The sequence below is a fragment of the Zalophus californianus genome, chromosome 3 (assembly GCF_009762305.2).
Source record: "Zalophus californianus isolate mZalCal1 chromosome 3, mZalCal1.pri.v2, whole genome shotgun sequence".
Classification (NCBI taxonomy): Eukaryota; Metazoa; Chordata; class Mammalia; order Carnivora; family Otariidae; genus Zalophus; species Zalophus californianus.
This window is the reverse complement of record NC_045597.1, coordinates 52,904,566-52,927,112: the sequence shown is the minus strand read 5'-3', so window position 1 is coordinate 52,927,112 and position 22,547 is coordinate 52,904,566. Positions and strand designations below refer to the sequence as shown.

General features: G+C 38.5%; 1 protein-coding gene across 5 annotated transcripts in view; it reads right to left on the bottom strand.

Annotated features, from left to right (window-relative positions):
- The window catches only part of AKAP11 (A-kinase anchoring protein 11), a 58,988-nt gene that overhangs the window by 17,743 nt on the left and 18,698 nt on the right, over positions 1-22,547 (bottom strand). For 3 of the 5 annotated variants that reach the window (XM_027588528.2, XM_027588527.2, XM_027588530.2), the window contains exons 3-8: positions 21,107-21,223; positions 17,456-17,503; positions 15,696-15,830; positions 13,777-14,041; positions 8,691-13,200; positions 4,696-4,851 (exon numbers count right to left, since the gene is read on the bottom strand). In XM_027588528.2, the coding sequence (XP_027444329.1) occupies positions 4,696-4,851; positions 8,691-13,200; positions 13,777-14,041; positions 15,696-15,830; positions 17,456-17,503; positions 21,107-21,223 (5,231 nt within the window). Of the gene's footprint in view, positions 1-4,695; positions 4,852-8,690; positions 13,201-13,776; positions 14,042-15,695; positions 15,831-16,670; positions 16,792-17,455; positions 17,504-21,106; positions 21,224-22,547 lie in introns of those variants that run through there. The other 2 variants (XM_027588531.2, XM_027588529.2) reach the window with 2 other exon arrangements.

Genomic DNA, 22,547 nt, shown 5'->3' with positions numbered 1-22,547 from the left:
TTGGTTTTCCTTGGAACAGCTTCTGTCGGTGCTAAGTGGGAGGTTCGGAAGCTGCCCGGCAGAGTGGTGCATCCGCGGAGGCTGAGAGACCATCACTGCAACTGGGCAGCCTTGGACATTTGGGAGTTCTCTTACTTGTCCTCCATAGATCAGGAAAATTATTCTCATTTTATATGTATTTTACATATGAACACAACAGAATGGCTTGTAGGACAGCAAATGAATGCGTGAAGTAAGAAGTTTCAATGATTTAAATCAATATCTATGGCAAATCTTGAGATATAATTCGTAAAAAGCCAATACTCTTCCGTTTGGATAAAATTTTAAAAGACCACAGGTTAACTATCTCTCAGCTCTTTAGACAATGCAAACACTGATGGGTTTGGGGGGCAGGAATGAAAGGACAGGCACCAAAACATAGTCCCAAATAGACCTTTTCTAACTACTTGGAGAAAAGATGTTTTCTGATTTCAAAATACTCTTATTATGTCAATTACTTTCATTTCATATATTATGTATAATTCAGTAGGTGGCAAATAACATACATTTTCTTCAGAATATTGAGTAACCGAGGCTTAATACACCTGTCTGGTGGGCCAGTCCCTAATGCCATACCTTCTTAAACTACTGAATCAAAAGAAGAAAGCAACTATATTCTAAAACTGCGGCAAAGCAATAAGAAACAAAAAGCGACTGTGTTCGGAAACAAAACTAAATTTAATTTTTCAGATTAAAACCTAAACATGCAATTTAAAATACTAATCATTAAAATAATTAGTAAGCACATTAGTTCGCAGTGATAAGCAGCTTATATTTCCCCACATTAGGCTAGGCAATTATAAAAATTAATACGTACACAAACCAAAATTTTGGGTCTAAACAGTGAATTAACACAAAATCATCTTCTGTGCATCAGTAAATGTTGACAAGGTTACAAAAAAAAGGATTATTTAAAAGTTCTAAAGAGTTTCCAAGCAATTTCAATAACTTGCATATCCATATTTACTCTGGCGCTAGCAAACGGTCACAAACTAGACTGTGTGAGAAAAGTTAAAACTGAGCAGTGTCTTTTCAGCCTATGTTCAAACAAATATAGCTCTATTACAAAACCATGAAAACAGCCAGAGTTTTGCCTATGTAGCCTGCTGTCAGACAAACCAAAGACGGGAAAACACAGAAATACAGAGTGGACAGACAGCTGTGAGCCAAACCAAAAGGAAAAACTGAGGATCTCAAACATTGCATTCACCTCTACTAATAGAATGGTTTTCTATAAACAAAGAAAAATAATACAAAATTAAAATTCTTACCCATATGCTGACAATAATGAGGCCTCCTTTTAATTAATCATCAAAATCCACCACCTAAGGTTTAGGTGAACATGCAAAGATATAATGCCTAAAAAATGTAGACTAAAGATTCAAACTCCCTCTATTTACCTCATTGCCCCTTCCTCTTGCCCCTCAAAATGGGTCAGATGCCAAGTCAGTTATTTATAAAATGTCACCTCTAAGTAGGGGGCCCACGTAATTTCTCATCTAAGCCGAATACTTTTGGAAATGAAAGAAGTCACCATTAATAAGTACACCAGAGCAGCGGAAGTAAATTCACTGTCCCAAGCAAACCGGGAGGTACAATGGTCCTCCATTAAACCGACATAAAACAACTTAATTTCTTCACTTAACGGTGTTCCTATTTCATTCTTAAACACTGCCAGGCTTCCATCATTTTCTTTTACATCTTTTCCTATTTCCTATCTATCTATTCCTGTCTGTGTATTTTCCATCTTTTCATAATTCCTAGGTCTCGAGCAGGTGTACCTCAAGCCAGTGGGGGTCAGGGGCTAAGACTCTTTATCGTGGTTTTCAGCCACATAAAGACTACTATCGATTTTGACGTTTCTCTTAAGTATTATCTCAAAAATTCTGCAAGCCCGGTCCCATCTCTTACCTAATCTACTACATAATTTGTAAGAAGTTCACAGACTGCTTGAAATACTTAAGAGATGCACATACACAGACCAAGTCTCTTTCAGATCAAATAATTACACACTCCTCATAAACACTGGTGAAACTCTGAAATTGTTATTTCTTTTTTAACTGCTGCCCTCTACTAAACTTCCTACTTGAGAGTAAAAGCACATGAAGTGTCCAAACCACTGAGGTCTTTTATCTCCTATCTGATCTCTGTACCAGAAAATTACAGTTCCTACAGCAGATGGCATCAAAGACAAAACATGTGCAGCTATGTATCTTAAGTGTGATCTCTGAAACACCTGCATTAAAATCATCTGAGATTTTTGGGACCTCCAACGACCTAATGAATCTTAATCTCTCTCTCTCTCTTAATCTTAATCTCTCTAGAAATGTTATGTTCAACAAGCATACTACCAACCCTGGATGAGCCCTACTCTTTGTGCTTGAACCTTAATAACCACAGAGCATAACTGTTCTGTGTTCAATTAAAACTACAGGTATTTTTCTGAAAAAATGCTGTGAAGCCAAGTTATTCCCCATCCTGAATTCAGTTAATTTTCTGAACCAAATGCATTTACCCATGTTAAACATAATTCTTTTAGTCTCCACCCGATTGGGTCTTTTTGAAACTTGGTTCTGTTAATGAGATGATCTTTTCATCTTTGTTTTATGTCATTCACAAATAATGAGCAGAGCAGTCCCTTATCTGCAGAGGATGCATTCCACGGCCCGCAGTGGATGCCTGAAACCATGGGTAGTACCGTACTCTACATATACTACGTTTTTTTCTTCACATACATACCTATGATGAAGTTTAATTTATAAATTAGGCACTAGTAAGAGGTTAACAACAAAAACTAATAATAAAAGAGTAATTATAACAATATACTATAATAAAAGTTATGTGAATGTGGTCTCTCTCTCTCAAAGTATCTTCTTGTATGTACTTACCATCCTTGTGATAATGTGAGATGATAAAATGCCTACGTGATGAGATGGAGGGAGGGGAATGACACAGGCACAGTGACATAGTGTTAGGCAACAAGTGACCTTCTGACAACATGTCAGAAGGAGGGTCATCTGCTTCTGGACCTTAACTGACCATGGGCAACTGAAACTACAGGAAGCAAAACCGCAGATGGGGGCGGGCGGGGCGGGGGAGATTACTTCTCCTCTATCACTAATAAAATGCTAAAGAGGACAGAACCAAGGACAGAGCCATCCAACCAGACAACATTCTGCACAGAGCTGTTCAACTGGCTACAGGCCCCTTAACGCACATGCCATGAACCCTAGTTCGCCCATTTTAACAGCAGGATTTCCTAAGCAGCAACGTCAACCCTTACTAAAATTCTAGAAACCTGTGTTTCTCCAAGATGAGAGAAGAATTTAAGTGTTAACATTCTATTCCTGGGAGAGTTATGGAAAGGGCCACATGATGTTTGTGATATTACCCCTACTTCCCACTACCAGTTTTAAAGACTGTCTTTTCGGACCCAGATTTTAAGAAGTATTGGTGGTTTACATAGCATTTTAAGAAACTATGACAAAATAGATGTTTTATAAAAATTAATACTTATTGGTTAATCCAAACATCAGACAAAATGCTCTGAAATGATGTCTTCTAACAGGTGAAAAGCCATTTCCTTCCCTTCATCCCCTCCTCCCACGGTCTTCTCACTTCCTCCTCTTGGTAAGTCAATTCCAAGGGTTCTGTTCCACTGAAGCCTCACAGGGCCCTTTCCACAGTCCGAAACTAAGAAGCCTTTCCTCTCCCTAGACTCAGCCCTGGATGGCACTGATTATTTCCAATTATCAATTAATGTGGATAAAAATTTATGGCATTTTATAGTTTAGTCAGGAATGCCTTTAGAGAGTTAAGAATGTAAGAAACAAGTGTATCAGAATAAAATATGCCAAAGACTGTTATTATAAACAAAATAAACTAAGACAAGTTATATATGAGGTAAGTGCTTCCTGTGTATAAAACCATATTTTTATAAGGAGTTTATGTATTTTCAGTCATTCAAGTATAAATGGTCCAGGTCATTTTGTTCTTGAATAGCAGGGCAAGTGAGGAATCCTTCCCAAAAAAGATATTACTTTCACTAATAACAAGAAAATTACAGGGTCGTTAAGATACCTTTTACAGAGACAAACTATGAGAGACTATGGACTCAGAGAAACAAACTGAGGGTTTTAGAGGGGAAGGGGCTGGGGGGAGGGGTTAGACCGGTGATGGGTATTAAGGAGGGCACGTACTACATGGAGCACTGGGTGTTATACGAAAACAATGAATTGTGGATCACCACATCAAAAACTAATGATATATTGTATGGTGACTAACATAATAAAATAAAATTAAAAAAAAAAGATACCTTTTACAGATCACTGCCTTTTTTCTCAGCCTCTAAAGAAAAAAAGGTACCCTTCTTAAAAAGTGAGAGATACAAAAGTCCAGGAAAATCCTAAGGGTATAAAATCAAGTGTATGCAATATTTTTCATATCAACCATTGGCACACGCAAAGAAACTTAGCTTGGCTAATAACTATACCTAATAAATGTGAAAAACCATTAGAACCACATTATGGATAATAAAATACATTCTGAAAATAATAAAATATTTTCAAATTCATCATTTTTAAACACCCAAAATAAATTTACTCCTGAGGTCTGAGGACCTAAACTAAGCAATCACACATGCACAACTTTAGTTACCTTTCACTTAGGTGATGAAAACTGCTACTTTCATCCTGGTGTTCATCTTCAAAACTTAAATTGGACCAGCTACCAGTGCTGTCATCACCAATACTGAGATTCATCTGCTGGCTGCCAAAAGACTCAGTTGACTGAAAGTCTTCTATTTCTTTTGGACTGAAAAAAAAAAAAAAAAAAAAGGAAGGGAGGGAGGGAGGGGAGAAGAAAAGGAAGGAAAGTAAGGAAGGAAGGGTGAAAAGAAAAAAAATTCAATCCAATTCTGACTATCAATTTGATGATAAAGATGACAAAAACAATCGATAAACACAGCCACACCAGTGGCCCATCCAACCCTTTGTGTCTGCTAAAAAAGACACTTTGCAGGAGAGCATACTACTTTCAAAGTTAACTGAGCTATATCTATTATCCATCCCAGTGCTCTCTTTACCTAAATTCTCTTTAAAGCAATTCATCGTTTCAACTGGGACCACTATAGAGGAGCACAAATTTCTAAGTTTATCACCTACTTTGTAAGACAGTACTTTTAGTTGTACTGAGAGGAGGCTCTTTCTGGCTTCAAGAACAAAAAAAGTAGTTCGAAGAATTCTAGTATTGTCAAACAAGCTTAGAGTCAAATTTAAGATTTTGAGCATAGGATCATAAACTCTTCTTATTATTTTTCTCAATGAAGAAGAGACATTTATATTTTTATTCCATTTTCACAAGAAAGACCACTGTTCGATTACTGTAATTGCCCCCTCTATATTTTATTCTCAACATAGCAGTTTAAAATGATATTTTTCAAGATGAAGAAGAAAAATGTTAGTCATCTGATCAAAACATCCTGGTGGCTCCACACCAATCAGAGTAAGAGTCCAAATCCTTATAGCATACTTGCTGGTACAACACCCTCTCCTAGTCTCCGTGGTGTCCCATCTATTACTCGCCCCAGCCCCCTCACTGCAGCCACGCCTGCCACTGTGCAGCTTCCCCAACACGCACGACCCTACCCCTCAACCTGGAACCTTCTGCCCCAACTCCCATGTGACTTATTCTCTCTTCACCTTTGGCTCTTTGCTCAGACGTTATTTTATCGGTGTTGCTTTCCCCCTCTCTACCTATTCAAACCTGCAAACCAGGGGCGCCTGGGTGGCTCAGTCGTTAAGCGTCTGCCTTCTGCTCAGGTCATGATCCCGGGGTCTTGGGATCGAGCCCCGCATCGGACTGCCTGCTCGGCGGGAAGCCCGCTTCTCCCTCTCCCACTCCCCCTGCTTAAGTTCCCTCTCTTGCTGTGTCTCTCTCAAATAAATAAAATCTTCAAAAGAAACAAAAAAAACAAAAAAAAAAAATTGCAAAGCATCCCCACCTGCTGCCACCCCCCTCCCCACCCCACACCCACACCTCCCTTCCTCGCTTCAGTTTTCCTCCAAAGCACTTCTCACTGTGTGACGCACTTGGCTATTTTACTTGTCTTTTTCTACGGTAACATAAGCTCCAGAGAACACATATTTTTGACTGTTTTACTTATTTCTGTATCCCCAATGCCCAGAATAAGTCCTGAACTGCCCCACCCCCCTCTGGGGCTATCCTCATCTTATATTTAAGATACAGCAACTGGAATTATACTCGACAGGCACATTATTGTTTTGAGCCATAACAGAGCTCACTTTTTTCTTTTTAAAATTTTTAACGCTTTTCTGGAATGTGCCACAATCTAATGGTTTTTTGGCTGAAATGACCCACTAGATGAGGTCTAGAGGAAGAGTTTTAACGACTGCCGGGTTACTCTGGCTCAGAAATAATAGCTCAGAATATAGTTTAGATGTTTGCTCTGCTAAAAATACACTGCCATATAATTCCCCATTTGACACTTCACATACCACCCACATACCACCCTTCTGTACATTACAGCTTTGTGAAGCATTTATGGTTATTTTCATGAATCAAACATTTACAAGAAAGGGGATGCCAAATGATACCTTTAAAAATAATCCATCTGAACGAATCCCTCTAAAGCTTGAAAGGCAAACCACTTTAACTTCAGAAATAGGAAAACAGTGCACTGTACAAACTAGAGCCAGCTTTTAGTAATCAGCACTTACAGAACTCTACACAACTGTTAAGAAGAGAAAAGGGAAAAGAACTACAAAGTAACATTCTACTGGCCTTGCTGCAAAGTCCGACTAGGACAGCACAGACTTATTTATAGGAGCAACTCCAGCGGCCTACCTACTCACCCAAGGGAGTTAAGAAGGGGAAGTGAAAATACTGAGCTATCAATAGCAAAGGCATGTGCCAGGCCCTGGGAGGGACATCTTAGAGACTCTAACATAGTGGAGAGTCTCTTTTCCTCCCAGGGCCTTGGGGGAGGCACAGGGAGAAACAGTTAAAATAGCCTGAGGCCAATTTTGTTTGAGGAAGGTTGCTTCAGTTGTAGAAAGGCCTAGTTTACTACCACTTATCCATTCATGTATCTATTAACCACTTATTATATGTCTATCTTCATATTAAGAACTGACAGGCAGTCATGAACAAAGGAAATGCAGGTTTGCAGATTTTTACTGTAAAGGGCCAAATAGCAAACACTTAGGCACTGTTGGCCACGTCTCTACTTCAACTACTCAACTCTGCCGTTAGAGCATAAAAGCAGCCACAGACAATACATATACGAATGAGCACAGCTGTGCTCCAATGTAACTTTAGGAACATTACAATTTGAATTTCATACAATTTTCACGTGGCACAAAACAGTATTCTTTTGATTTATCAACCCCTGAGGAAACGTAAAAACCATTCTTAGCTCACAGACAATAAAAAATAAACAAAAAACAAACAAGCAGAGGCCAGATTTGGCCTGTGGGTTATACTTTGCCAACCGCTGCTCTAGGAGAAAGGAGGCTACCTGATGACAGCAGAGACCTCCCTTGGTTCCCAAGAGGATGCCACGGCACAACTGGACTCCAGGCTCCTGGCCAAACTGCATCTCCCTACTTTAAGATGGCTGAGAAGAGAGGCGGGCCTTGCCACGGCTTTGACAAAGGCTACTAAAAAAATCTGAGGAATCCTGTGACTTCATTTCAACTCTAGGAACTTTCTCTGTCCAGTGGGACTAACAAAATCCTACAAACTAATAACACAAGTTGGTCCTGATGCTTTCCAGGGAGTGAAAAAAACGGTTAAAAGCAAAAATTTTAACTAAGGTGTTGGAATCACTGAGCACAAGGCACAGCTACTGAAGAAGAGGACGCTGTGAGACCATCAGAAAGAACTGTCCCCTTAGACGGGGACCCATCAAGAGAAGTGACGACAGGGGCGCCTGGGTGGCTCAGTCGTTAGGCATCTGCCTTCGGCTCAAGTCATGGTCCCAGGGTCCTGGGATCGAGCCCCGCATCGGGCTCCCTGCTCCGCGGGAAGCTTCTCCCTCTCCCACTCCCCCTGCTTGTGTTCCCTCTCTTGCTGTCTCTCTCTGTCAAATAAATAAATAAATCTTTAAAAAAAAAAAAAAAGAGAGAGAGAAGTGACGGCAGTAACAGAAATCTTTGGAGAATTTTTAAAGCTTTCTTCCCTCACAGCAGTTTGGTTAAATTATGCTCTTTATAAGAAAACTTATCTTTGTGAAGAGAAAGAAGAAAACACTGTAAAAAAAAACTTAATCTCAGAATAGTTAATGATCACGGTAATACTCTACACTCGCCGTCTAAAACTCTCTGGCTTTTTCTCCAATCCAGCTTTACTCTTTGAACAAGGGCAAGATGACCATCCTGCCAAAGCCTCCTCCTCTAGTTTGGGAAATGGTTAACACCTTCCCTCAAAAGGGCTGTTGGGGGGATAATGAGGCAACAGAGCTGGAGAGTAATGTATGGGATATGAAACCCCACACAAATGGAGTAGGCAAAATTTTTTTTTTACCTTGGGGTTAAAAATAATTGTACCTTTCTTAATAGGACCTAGGACACATATGATCAAGCTCAACTTTTCCTTTTATCATTAAGACCCAAAAGGAATCTGAAACTCACCTGCTAACAGCACGTCCAACGTTCGTCATTACTGACGTCATTATTTCTGTGGTAAGGCTCTCAGCAAAGCTAATGCCGTCTTGTCCAATTCCACTATCAGCCACCAAGCTGGTATTGCTCAGCTCTCTCTCTGCTTTTTCAATAGCTTCAGCAACTATCTTCTCAGCAAGCACTGTTTTCTTATCGAGACCAACATAAATTTGTGGGACATCAAGATGAAAAATTCTAGACTCCTGATAGACGTTGCTAAGTTTTGAATTAGAAACTGGCTTACTACTAGCAAGTGAATCCTGTCTGGAAACGTGCAGAGATGAACTTCCAGTGCTATCATGCAGTTCTTTACGGTCACAGTATCTGCAAGCTTGGCTTATAAGAGGTGACAACTTTTCCGCATAAGTGACCCTATCGGCTGCTTTCGTGGACTCAGACACATGGGAAACTGCGGATCCTAAACTTAGCTCTAAAGTGTCATCCACTACCTTCTTAGCATACTGCTCTATAGCTTGAACAACATTCTCTCCATAAGCAGACCCATTTAAGCTGCCCGTACTGCGGTAAAATCTGTGACTTTGTGAGGAAGGTTGAAGAGACTGAAGAAATTCTGGCTCGATGTGAGACTTGGTATCTTCATCACATCCAGGCTTTTCATAAAGGCAAGAATCTGTTAAGGATTTTGGCAAGCCACCTGCAGATGCCGTCAACTCTTTTGTAACATCTCTTGTTATGCTGTGAGCAAGAGAGGTTGACAAACCATACAGTTCAGAGCACTCGTTTTTATATGTATCCCGTGTCCATTCACAAGTTTGATTTTTACAAAGGTAACCTCCGTTTCTTTTACTTTGTCGTTCTTTATCTACTTCTTGGTGGTGTTCTTTATGTAAGAACTTGAACAGTTCGTTCTTGGATTTTACCTGTGAGCTCTGCATGGGGAACATCTTTGAGCTGCACTTCATTCTGGCTGTCTTAGCGGCTTCTTGTAATCCTGATTTAACAGATCGATAAGCAAGTCTATTGGCATACTGGTCCATTATTAACTCACTATTGCCGCCCTCCTGCTTCAGCACTTGGATAACGTGACCCGCGTACTCGTCTGTCACGCTTTCACAGCTGGGGTACTTGTAGGTCAGACCAGACACACAAGAACTTGGTGGTAACGAAAGAATGAATGGCTCTAGTTCTCTTGAGTGGGCTACGGCCTCTCCATCCGACTTCTCTTCTGATCGATCATCTCGGCCCCCATCAGCGTAAGAGCTATTCTTTCTTTGCCTGAAAAGCACACAACTTCTAACTTTTGCTATTTTCTCAGCTTCCGTAAGGACTTCGGCGGCCAGATCACCTGCAAAATTGCGTAATGTTTGTAAATTTTCCTCTGAGCAATTTAAAACAGTAGGTGACACACTTCTTTGATTTTGTGCGTTTAAGCGAGGGCTGTTCACCTTGGGTTCTTGACTGACTTTATTATCTAGGTGGGAAGCTGCCATTTCCGTTGCGAGAGAGATGATGTGGGTAGCTAATGATTCTGCAAACTTAACTTTCTTCCCTGAGTGCTCAGGCCTCACATCCACTTCCGGAAGCTCTTCATCTTCACTACTTTCAACTTCTTCTGAAAGAGATCGCATGAGTTTCAACATGAACTCTTCTTTTTCTATCGTATTTTGTTCATTTTCAGACAAACTACCCACAGATGAGTTGTGAGGTGTAGAGGGAGGTGTAGCAGGTGCAAATTCTTTTGCTAATTCCCCCTTGAGTTTTTTGGTTAACTTCTTGATATCCCATTCCGAACTAGCCTGGGATGGTACTAGAGGAGTGGAGGGAGGAGTATCAGGTATTACATTTCCGTCTCTAATTTTCTGTTTATCTTCCACATGCAAACCATCTACACATGGAAGCACTGTGGATGGGTAAGTATGTGAATGAGGAAAAGGACGTTCTTGCCCGAAAGACAAGGGCTCAAGTGCTGTATTATTCACATTATGCCTTTTCACAAATTTGTCTTTAGCAACTTCCTTCAAATCAGGTTTCTGATCTGCAGCTGTTGGACAAGGTGGTAGTGTCTCTAAAGAAGAGCCGTGAACCGATGAACCTTTACATTCTGGAACACAATCCTTTCCTGCTGAAAGTGAACAGTGGGTTAAGTGATCTTGAGCATCAAGAAATTTGGGGAACTTTTCCAAGGTCAAGTGTGACTCTTCTCTGGAAACAGGCAAGCCTTCCTTGGGTTCGGCATTTTTATCTACATTTGGGATCGCTGATTTGCTTTTATCTATGGAATGTTTAATAATAGATTTTGATAACTGATCAGCAAACATGTCCTTATTGCTAGCTTCACTCTGTTGCAGTGTTGCTTGATCAGAGTGGAAAGGAAGGGACTTTCCCTTTACTGTTGTAGTTACCCAATCTGTGTGTTCATCAACTGTTTTTGTACCTTTGAAGGATGTCATCGACTCTAACGTTTCATTTACAATCGTATGCACCATTGCTGCAGAAAAGTTGCTAATAATCACAGGATCGCTTGTTAATTTTGAAGAGCTCTGCATTTCAATGACCTCATTTGTTGGTTTAAAATCTTTCTGGTTACCTGGATTGTGGTCTGAGGGTAAACAAATATTTCTGAGACACGCCACTTCCTCTTCTCTGTTTTTTGTGGTAACACGTGTCTGGGTAGAATCACCATTCAAATTAGTATCATCAGACGACCGATGAGACTTTGCCGGATATATGTTAGATGAAATATGATACGGGAGAAGGGCACTTCCTGCCAAGGGCACTGGTATAGAAGTAACAACTCCAGAAGTACAAAACAAGGCCTGCTGTACCGTGTACTCCTTTTTAGAGTCCTGCATGGGTCTTGTCGCCGTAACGGTCTGATTGTTAAAAGCAGGAGAAGACATGGAGGTCTGTGTTGATGGCACTAAATTTTCTGTGCTTGCACACTTTATGTTATCTGTAGAAACACTCACTGCTGCCTTGGTTGTGAAGGTCACATCGACCTGCGAAAGCTCAATAAACGCTTCCTGTATTACAGACTCAGATAAGTCTTTTGCATAGGACTTTACCACTCTGTCTTCACAGTCCGACGACCAACACTGTGGAGATGCGGGTGTTGGAGGATAGGAAAACTGACACACTTCCATGATGCCTTCAAAAACAAGCTCTTCGGCAAGATCTGCAGCAAACCTAGCAACTGTGTTTGTGAATATCTGCTTCTTTACATACTGTAAATCCTGTAAAGCATTTGCTAAAGCTTCACTCACCAAAAAGTTAGCCAGACCACTAATGGCACGTTCTCTCAGTGAAAATGCACACTGCCTTCTCAGTTCATTAAATGCTATCTGAAAAACAGAGGTTGTCAATTTGATGGCTAAGTGACACAGTGCGTTGGTACATGAAGACACTCCTTTCTGCAAGTCTTTAAATGCACTGCCAAAACTCTTTTCCACAAGATCTGATGCAAATTTCTGAATGCTATCTTTAATCATCAAGGATTTATTTTTAGATTTACTTTTTTGATCAAGGCTTTCACTCTTAAGAGCTATGGTTTCATTTTCTCCCTTTTTAATACTATTCACGTTTGAGGTTACATTAGTGGGTTGGGCATGAAGAACAGAGCCTAGTACCTCACATGAAATGCTATGGGCATAATCCTCAAAGGTGTAATAAATAGAATCATGATTTTCATGACTCCTAACTCCACCAATATCTGTTTGGCAAAAACATTCAGCAGGAGTACAGCCTCCAAGAGGACTAAACGCAGAGGATCGAATAGGGCTAAACAAACCGCTGTCTTCCCCTGACGCCTTCACCGGGCGAGGTGAATCTGGAGCATCACACAGGTTACTGTAAGGGGATTCTGGTTTACGAGGAGTCGGCTTTCTAACATTAGCTGGGAGAGCTGGACGATCAAACTTGAATTTTTGAGGATTCATAGTGGTTACAGAACAAGATTTTTCATGTTTGTGTCCTTTCTTTTGTGATGTCTTTCCTAGGACAGGGTCTTCTGAAAATGGACAAGAAGTCTCTAAAGTTTGCTCCAGTTCATCAAACTGATCAAAACTATCAAAAAATTCACTTACTTCTGAGTCTGAATCCTCTATATCATCTTTCATCACAGGAATTTTAGGTAACTCAAGTTTTGCTTTTAAACTTTTCTGATAACCCTCTTCATCCAAGAAAATAACAGGACTTGGACTGGAACATTCAGATTCAGAGGAGTAGGCAGGAGAAGAAGAAAAAAATGTTTTCTGTGCATCACTACCTTTATCTGAAGCACTAGATGACCTGTAGAAACTCTTTTGGATCCAAGGCTCAGAAATTAATGTTGTGACTGAAGTTTTCACAGAAGGTAGTTCTTTATGTCCCAGCATATTTATTAAGGACGTTGAAGGTTTAGCCAATGACTTCTGCCTCCCAGAGCTAACCAGAATCCTTAAATCATGGGTTTCTAAATGGTGACCAGAAGAAGTCTGAGAAGCAGCATCACACTGGCTCTTCAGTGCAGTAATAGTTATTCCTATAGGAAAAGAATAAGATGATCAAATTACTCTTGAATAGAACCTTTTAAAAATTAATTTATATCAATGGGAATAAGTAGACTTTAAGCATGAAATATTTATTTGTAACGTGTCTTCTACACTATGTGGTTTACCAGATTCAACCCAAATCACACTTGAGAGCAAATATACCTTTTACTAAAATAATTTCATTTTACCTCGCATCTGGGAATACCTGGTCTATGAAATGCTTAGCTTCTTGTCACATGTGTTAGAAAACACTAATATGGTCCCTCCACCAGCTAACTCTTCTCAAATTTGAACCCAGGCATGGTCCAACCACTTAATGTAATGAGGTAAACAGTGCTTGAACAGTACCACCAAAATAAGAACAGAAATAGCAAAACTAAGAACCATATAACAACTTAAAAATCACAAGGAAATGAATTCCTTGCACAATCAAAAAAAAAAAGTTAAAATGTTTACATCGCATCAAATTTCAAAATGAATTTAATTGAAATCAGTCTGAAAACTTTTAAAACTGAATGTTAAACTTTAATTTCCTTTTTCAAGAAAAAGTCTAGTAAAGAACAAACCATCATTATATGGCTTTGAGGTCTCTTCTTCCTCTAAGTGCTCAAAAGCGGTGACAAAGTCATCCTCTATGGAAGACACGGACTGGTTGGTATCATCATCATCTTCCTTAGCGGTCTCAAGTTGACGCTTCTGATGCAAGTATGTGTCCAGGGTATATCTTATACCGGTAGCATATTTACTTAGGAGACTAAAGATAAAATCAATTCTGAGTCTTGGTAATGTAGGTGACACTCTCATGACACACAGCATTCCAGAATGCTGACTCTTGGGAAAGATGAAAGATTAGATAAAAATAATTTTACTTTTAAAACATATTATAAATACAAAGCATATTATCTGGAAGTGTAGCCTAGAAATAACACAATCTCAGGGGAAAAAAAAGAAATGCGTGCATCCTGGGAGGCTCCCTGGTTTTGTTCATTCTTTTCATTCTTTCTCTACATTTCTCACTTCCCAATCTCTTTCTCTCCCAATCTTTTTTTCTCATCGCTACTCAAATTCCACCTATTTTATCTCCTGAAATGTTACAGAACTTACTATCCATATCTCTGGCAATTATGTTTTCCTATATTATTATATAGCTCCATGAGTTTCCTTGTTCATTAACCTAGCTCACCAACTACACTGTAAACTGCTAGAGCTACAGTAGGAACCAGGTTCTATTTTTGTATCCCATTTTCTAGTGGCTTCCAGCAGGATACCACCTTCCCTATCATAAAAAATTCTTCCCCTCCTGAAAAATGAAGGGGGGGAAATCGGAGGGGGAGACGAACCATGAGAGATTATGGACTCTGAGAAACAAACTGAGGGTTCTAGAGGGGAGGGGGGGTGGAGGGAATGGGTTAGCCTGGTGATGGGTATTAAAGAGGGCACGTACTGCATGGAGCACTGGGTGTTATACGCAAACAATGAATCATGGAACACTACATCAAAAACTAATGATGTAATGTATGATGATTAACATAATAAAATAAAATTAAAAAAAAAATCTTCCCTTCCTTTTACCTAAATTTCCCTAGTATTACAATACAATTTTACAATAACGTTTACAGCTCTGATTAAAAATATAAATCATCAGTTTTTTCCATACATATTATCTTAAAAAATGCAAATACTGACAAATGACTCAGTGAAAAAGCTAGAAATTAAATACAATAGCTGATCACCTCTCGTAATCCTAGCAAATAAATCAAAGTTAATATAAATGAAGAGCATAATGAAGGAAATGAGGCAAGCAGTTCTACTTTTACCTGTAGACCTCATAATGAACACAGTAGTCTTTTATACTTGGAATAAGTAATCCAAACTTTACACCTACTGATTGAATTTTTAGGAGGTAAAACATGCAAAGCATTTTTCTTTGATGCATTATCAACAAAATAATACTTAGTAAAGAATTAAAGTTGCCGAATGTTCTAAAACTAACTACCTGTCTGAAATGGTGACATTTTTATTTATAAATAAAGAATACATCTTTCAGATGTCACCTTTATAATGAAATTTTTTTTGACAGAAAACAAGTTAAACTATGTTCTCTAAAACACTGAACACAGTATTTATATAAATTTGGAATTGGCCATAAAGGGGTAAAAAATCTTATAGTTTATACAAAGGCTGAAGTAATTCAAGAAATCCAGAAATGAGTTTTCAGGAAAAAAATTAATATGTACTTGCATATCATTTAGGGAACTTCACATTAATTTAAAATCTAATTTAAAGCTATGGTCAAAATTATTCTAGCCTTCAGTGATTTCAAAGCTTCCTGAGTTGTTATATGTTTCTTACAAATCTTATTTCCTTGAGATAGCATTAAAAAAAAGAAACTTCATCCAAGCATTTAAAAGTTTAATACTCTCTATCCAATGTCATTGTAAAATTTTCCCTGAAAAACACATTAGAAATGATATATAAAAGTTACCTGATTTAGAGGACCACTGTTTATATCTGATGATTTACTTATATCCTTCATACAAATAATTTCATTTTCATTTAGACTGCAGAAGTGCAGTGAATTCAGAAGATCTGGAAGTTCCAAAGAAACTGCAGCTAAATCCTAATTTAAAAGAGTAAGACAATAAATAACACTTTTGTTAAGATTCCTATAATGTGGGCCTTATCCAAAAACTCTTAAGGTCTGCGGTTAATATATTTCCCCATTCAAAATAATTAGCATATATAGCTTATCATAATACACAATTTTTTAACTCAAAAATAAAATGTACTAAAATATTTTAATACCTATTTCTGTAGCCTTTAAAAGTACTGAGATCAAACTCCAAAGCATTTTTACATGGTACCTCACACATCCATGACAATTAGCCTTTTAGTAGTTTTTAGCTGTAAATGTCAACCTGCAATCTTCAGGTTAATCATGGAATATTTCCCACATATAGGGATTCTTCCAAGTAGAATGTGCTTCTTGGAGCTTAAGTTTTATATTTGTAAAATACAAATCTATTTTTCTGCCTTTCCTCTCCAAGGTACTGTATTAGACTCTGACTGAAAATTTATGAAGATATTAAGGAAAACAGATTTTTTTTCTCATTTGTCCTTTTTATGTAAATACTTTTTTTTAAAGATTTTATTCATTCATTTGACAGAGACAGAGACAGAGAGGAGGACAGCACAAGCAGGGGGAGCAGCAGAGGGAGAGGGAGAAGCAGGCTCCCTGCCAAGCAGGGAGACTGATGCGGGGCTCGATCCCAGGACCCTGGGATCATGACCTGAGCGGAAGGCAGATGCTTAACCAACTGAGCCACCTAGGTGCCCCTTTTATGTAAATACTTTACCCAGTGAAAGAATTAATGTCTTTGACCCTTCCTAGAGTACTTTCCTTTATAAACATGACTTTATCAGTTACTCTTAAAAAGGAAGTAGACTGAGAGAGAAATACTTTGAACACTTCTCTTTGTCGCCTTATGTTCTCAGGAGTATGTCTTCTCTTGTGCCTTCTGTCTAAATGGTTTCCTTCAGGCGAGGGCACAATCAAGACACACAGCAGTTTTCATTATCACCTGACAGACATTATTCATAAAGAAGTAAACGGTATTACTTTTTCTTTTGGGAGATACTTTACTGCCACAAAAGGAAACACACAGCAATCACAAATATTAAGAAGGTAAAAAAAAAAAGATGCCTACCACATCTACACGAGCTTCAACCCTCTTTATGTAACTGTGAAGCTCTCCTTTGCTGATCATAATCTCAACTACCAGTCTCTCTGTAAACACCTGCTTAAATCAGGCTAAAATTTTTGCACTGGTTAATCATTACTTTTCACAAATTTCACCTTTTAAACTGAACTCTATCTCAAAAATATAATCATCTGATGAAGTCAGATTAGAAAGACCATCCAAATTAAAAAATGTCTCATTTTCTACATTATGCACAGAATGGAGGAAAAGTTAGCCTATGGTTGGCAGCCTTCTCAGATAAATTACCTCCGTGGTCTCCTAACCTAAAACTACTTTCTGTTACAAGAATACTCTGAAAATGCTTTAAGTGAAAATGTCCAAAGCACACTCAAGAGTTGATCTCAAAATGTCATCTTTTAGCTTTAAATAGGAACGATAAAAGAGTTTAGTGTAAATTTTGGGCTAATAAGGCAAATTTCATGGTCTCAAAATTTGTTCCAAATAATCTCCCATGGTCTTTTCCAGTTCAGTAAGTTGAGCATACCTGTATATGAGCAGCATCTGTTTCTTCATTAAAACCTAGAAATGTGACCTTAATAAGAAAGGAATAAAGCTCCATTAATTTGAGTTTTTAAGTCTTATCACAATTAGATTATTGACAGAGCTGAGATATAGAAAAAAGCACATAAAACATTAAAATACTGACTGTTATATACAAATGTTGAAGCATTATGTAGTACACCTGAAACCAATAGGTTACATGTTGATTATACCTCAATTAAAAATAAATACATTTTTGGCTCAGCCGCCATCATGAACGACACAGTAACTATCTGGACCAGGAAGTTCATGACCAACTGACTACTTTAGCGGAAACAGATGGTCATTGATGTCCTTCATCCCGGAATGGCAACAGTACCTAAGACAGAAATTCGGGAAAAAGTAGCCAAAATGTACAAGACCACACCAGATGCCATATTTGTATTTGGATTCAGAACCCATTTTGGTGGTGGCAAGACAACCGGCTTTGGCATGATTTATGATTCCTTGGATTATGCAAAGAAAAATGAACCCAAACAGACTCGCAAGACATGGCCTGTAGAAGAAGGAAAAGACATCAAGAAAACAGTGAAAGGAAGGCAAGAACAGAATGAAGAAAGTCAGGGGGGCTGCAAAAGCCAGTGTTGGTGCTGGCAAAAAGCGAGCTGCAGACTGGACAACAGAAAGAATAAAGATGCTGCAGTGGCTTTATCTGTGGTGATTGTGCAGATTTTTCACGAGAGGATTAATGAACTAAGAATGTTAATGTGAAAAATAAATAAATAAATAAATAAATTTTTAAAATGCTGGGTGTCTTGGACAAAATGATTCGTTTTTCCAAAGATCATCACAAAGGTTTTTCACCAAAGATTTGGTTCCCTAATGCAGCTCTTCAACCTTCCCCATATCCACTTCATTAGCAAGTTCAATCAATTCTACTCCACAAACATATCTCCCACATACCTGCCTCTCTCCACTCCCGCTGCCGTCACTTCTCATCTGCGCTACGGTCCTGGCCCACCTACAGTCTCGGTAATAATCATGTCACTCCCTTGTCAAAACCTTTCCACGCTTCCCACTGCAATGTCCTAACGGAGGCCCCCAGGATCTGGGTTAGCTGGTGCTTTCAACCTTCCCTCACTTTTATTCATACACATGGGCCCCCTTTCTGGGTCCAGAACATGCCCAGTATGTTCTTGCCTAAGAGCTATGCAGTTAACATCCCCTCAACCTGGGTCTCTAGTCCTTGGATGCTTACATGACTCGCTCCTCCTCGTTCTTCAAGATCCAACTTAAATGTCACCCCCCCCAGAAAGGCCTTCCCGGGGCAGGTCCCCAAGACTCCTTACTGACTTCCTGTGATATTATCACTTATTTCCCTCAACACCCTTATATGGTGATTTCTCTGCAGAAATTTATATAAATTAAATTTCTAAAGAATATCTAATGGCATGAAAACATGTCACATTATTAAGTAAAAAGGACAAGTTACAGAAAAAACGATACAAGGTATGCACCCCATTTCAATCTTATTTTTAAAAACAGGCATGAAAAATAGTACTAGAAGGCAATACCCTAAGATATAAGCAGAGATTAATTCTAGATGATGGAATTATAAGTGATCTTATTTTTTTCTACTTTTTTCATGTTTCTTCCCCCTAATTCCTAAGATTAATGATAGGCATTTTCCTTTTTTTAAAGGTTTTACTTATTTATTTGTCAAAGAGAGGGAGACAGAAAGGGAGAGAGGGAGAGGAGAGAGAGAGAAAGAGTGAGCACACACAAGCAGGGGGAGTGGCAGGCAAAGGGAGAAGCAGGCTCCCCGTTGAGGAAGGAGCCCGATGCAGGACTTAATCCCAGGACCCTGGGATCATGACCTGAGCTGAAGGCAGATGCTTAACCGACTGAGCTACCCAGGTGTCCCTGATAAGCATTTTCTTTTTGATGCTTGCAATATTTCTTAATTTTCTACAAGCATCATGTACTACTTTTGTAACCCCAAAAAAGTAATATTTTTAAAACTTATATTCCCTTTATGTCTTTGACATCATAGGAAGAAAAAATTTCCATCTGAAGACAGAATGGTAAACTGTCGACTAAGCAAGTACTGTGACTAAAAATATGAAATACTTAAATGATAGCAATATGGAAAATCAATTCTCAAGAATTAAGGGAAAGCAGCATGGTTAAAATATAAAGCAACACTCAGTATACTTTTGATCTCTTTCTGATGACTCACAAACATGTCAGAATATTACATTACTCCAGGATCGTTATTCTGACTAATTATGATTATCACTTCCCAAAAGTGCTACAATTTCCAGGTTTCTAGGTAAACTGTTAGGCTCTAGGAGCCAGTCAGTCTCCTCATCTGTAAAACTTAGAGCGATAACAACTCCTCTTCCACAGTTGTGAAGGTTAATCGAAAACAGGGAGCAAAGTGCCTCGCACATCACAGACACTCAATAACAAAGACACTCAAAAACAAACTTCCTTCCTTTCTTTGAAAAAATACTTTGAGATATGCACACCCTCAAGTGAGACAGAAATTCCTTCTATTCTTTCAAGTTTCCTTTCACTGAATACAAAAGAGAAAATAAGCTGACAAGGGGTTTTGAAGATGCCAGTAGTTTTATATTTCCCATTGATCGAGGAAGGCCTCACCAAAGAATGTGGGCTCGGAAAGGCACTACGTAAGCAGCTGGAGCGATACAGGCTGGAAAACTGTTGGAGGGCAGAAGGACACAGGAGACTTGTCACACTTGGCAACAACTGAGGAGATTAAGAGAGGCCCAGCTTTACTAAAGTAAAGCAGAAGGGATAACAGAGACAATAATAGTCAAGAGCCACAGAACTTAGCTGACACAAAAGGAAAAGGCTCAGGTCAGAGAACACTGTAGGCCTAAAAGGTCTGCTCACCATCCTCTGGAACTACTTCAAATATAGTTTCTCAAGGAAGATGAAAAAAAATCCTTCCCAAAAATAAGAATAATCAAGATTTTTTTTTATTAGATCCTTGGCTTCAAAAAAAATTTTTTTTAACTAACATATGTATCACTTTTGAGCTTGAACAGCCTAATACCTTACTTCTCTTACTTGGTGACATGAATGTGTTGATGGGACTAATTGCAGGAAAAAGTTTACTTCTTTTCATAGTAGTAAGTCCAAACAAAGACTGGAAACACTGATGTAGCTAAGAAACAGGAGAGCAAGTAGTATATCTTGAGTAGTAAGCACATTAATTTCAAAGTAAATTTATCACTACTTTTTCATTTTGTATCAAAGTACTGAATAATCAAGAAAACTAATAATATTAAACCAAAAAAAAAGGATAAAGAAAACAGTCTATATTTCATGTTTAAGAAAAGAAAATTTTAGTATTAAAGTATCAATTATTGAATATAGCAGGAATCATCTAATACAGTGCTGTATGTCCAGTGACTGTGATCAACAATGCCTATACACTGAATTAAATGTGCTCACTATAATAAACTAAGACAATTATGTTAGCCAACATTTAAACAGATACTCCTCAAACACGTATTAATATGTAGAGATTTTAGGCAATTTAAAAACAGATGATGCAGCTTTACAAAGAAGCATGAAAATACACTATGTTTTATTAGGAAGAGATATAGAAAGTATTATGTCAAACCTCAGTCAAATTGGCATGTTCGTCCTGCTTTAAACAATCCTCTGCTGATATACTGCATAGTTCCTTCTCACTCTGTAATAAAGACTTGACAGACTGGAACACATCTTCACTGAAGCTCTGAAAATAAAAGATATTCTTAATTTATTTAATTCTAAGACAAGGTAAAAGATCCTAGAGATATTCTATTTTTAAAATGTAGAGTCACCAACTCTTCAATTAATATTCATTTGGCAACTGTGGATATATACAGACCTCAACTGAGCTGAGCTGAGAAGAAGAACTAACAAAGGGCTTAATCAAGTAGAGTGCCCCATGCTCAAAACACACACACCACAGCCCAGGCATTTGACCTACTGGAAGCTCATGAGGCCCTCACTCTGGGTTGACTTACTCTTACCCCACACTGAAACCCAAGAGACTGCATACCTGATTTCCAAGGCACTGGCAACAAATATATGAGGAGTAAGATGATGTGGACGCTATAACAAGGCATGCTAACAGAAATGATTACTCTCATAACGAAGGTGGGGAGATGGAAAAAAGAGATAATAACACAGCTAAGGCTTTTCAGGGGTCCTAAGGCAGCTATATGTTAAATGAGGGAAGGTTTTCAGATTTGGTGGCGGAGAGGTCACAAACACAAAGGAACGGGGGGGAAACCATTACATAAAGAAAATAATGAGTATTACAGTCAGACATAAAAAGAACATTAATTTCATTCTACCTTATTCTCCTTCCATTGATTTACTGATCTGCTCTTCTATTAGAAATGTCCGTAGTCCCTAATCTTTCCCTGTAGAAATCCTACCCAGCCCAAGACCTATGAAGATTTTCCCACCCCTTAGTCATAATAAATCAAAGTTTCTACTGTATTACCCAGACACTGAGGTCATTTAATCCACATCACAACATACTACCATTACTGTTTTCCTATATATTTGGCTTTCCTACCAACAAACCAAATTATTAAGGTCAGAGACTGTATTTGACTCAATTTGTTTCCTCAGATTTCAGTATCTCACATACTATATGAACTCAATAAATGTTTGCTAATTTTAATAAGAAGTTAGTGGAAATCTTTGGTTTAAAAGATGAGATACATATGAAACCAGAGCAGTAAAGAAAAAAATATAATATTATATTTGAATATGAATTATCAATATGAACTCATGATTCTTTAAACGTATGTCCTACTACATTTTTCCACTGAAACATCACAGAAGCAATGACCCTCAGTAGTAATGCACCCAGATTTTGGTTTCTAAATACCATTTTGCCAATAAAAAGTACTAGAGCTCTTGGGAAAATGGCTGGTTCCAGGCTGGAGGCAGAGAAAGTATGACGTGTGGGTTGAACATCTTAATTGTGACAGAAAGCAACGAAGTGCTCAGGGACTAATTGGGTCATTTCAAAAGAACACAGCAGCAACAGGTGAAGGGGA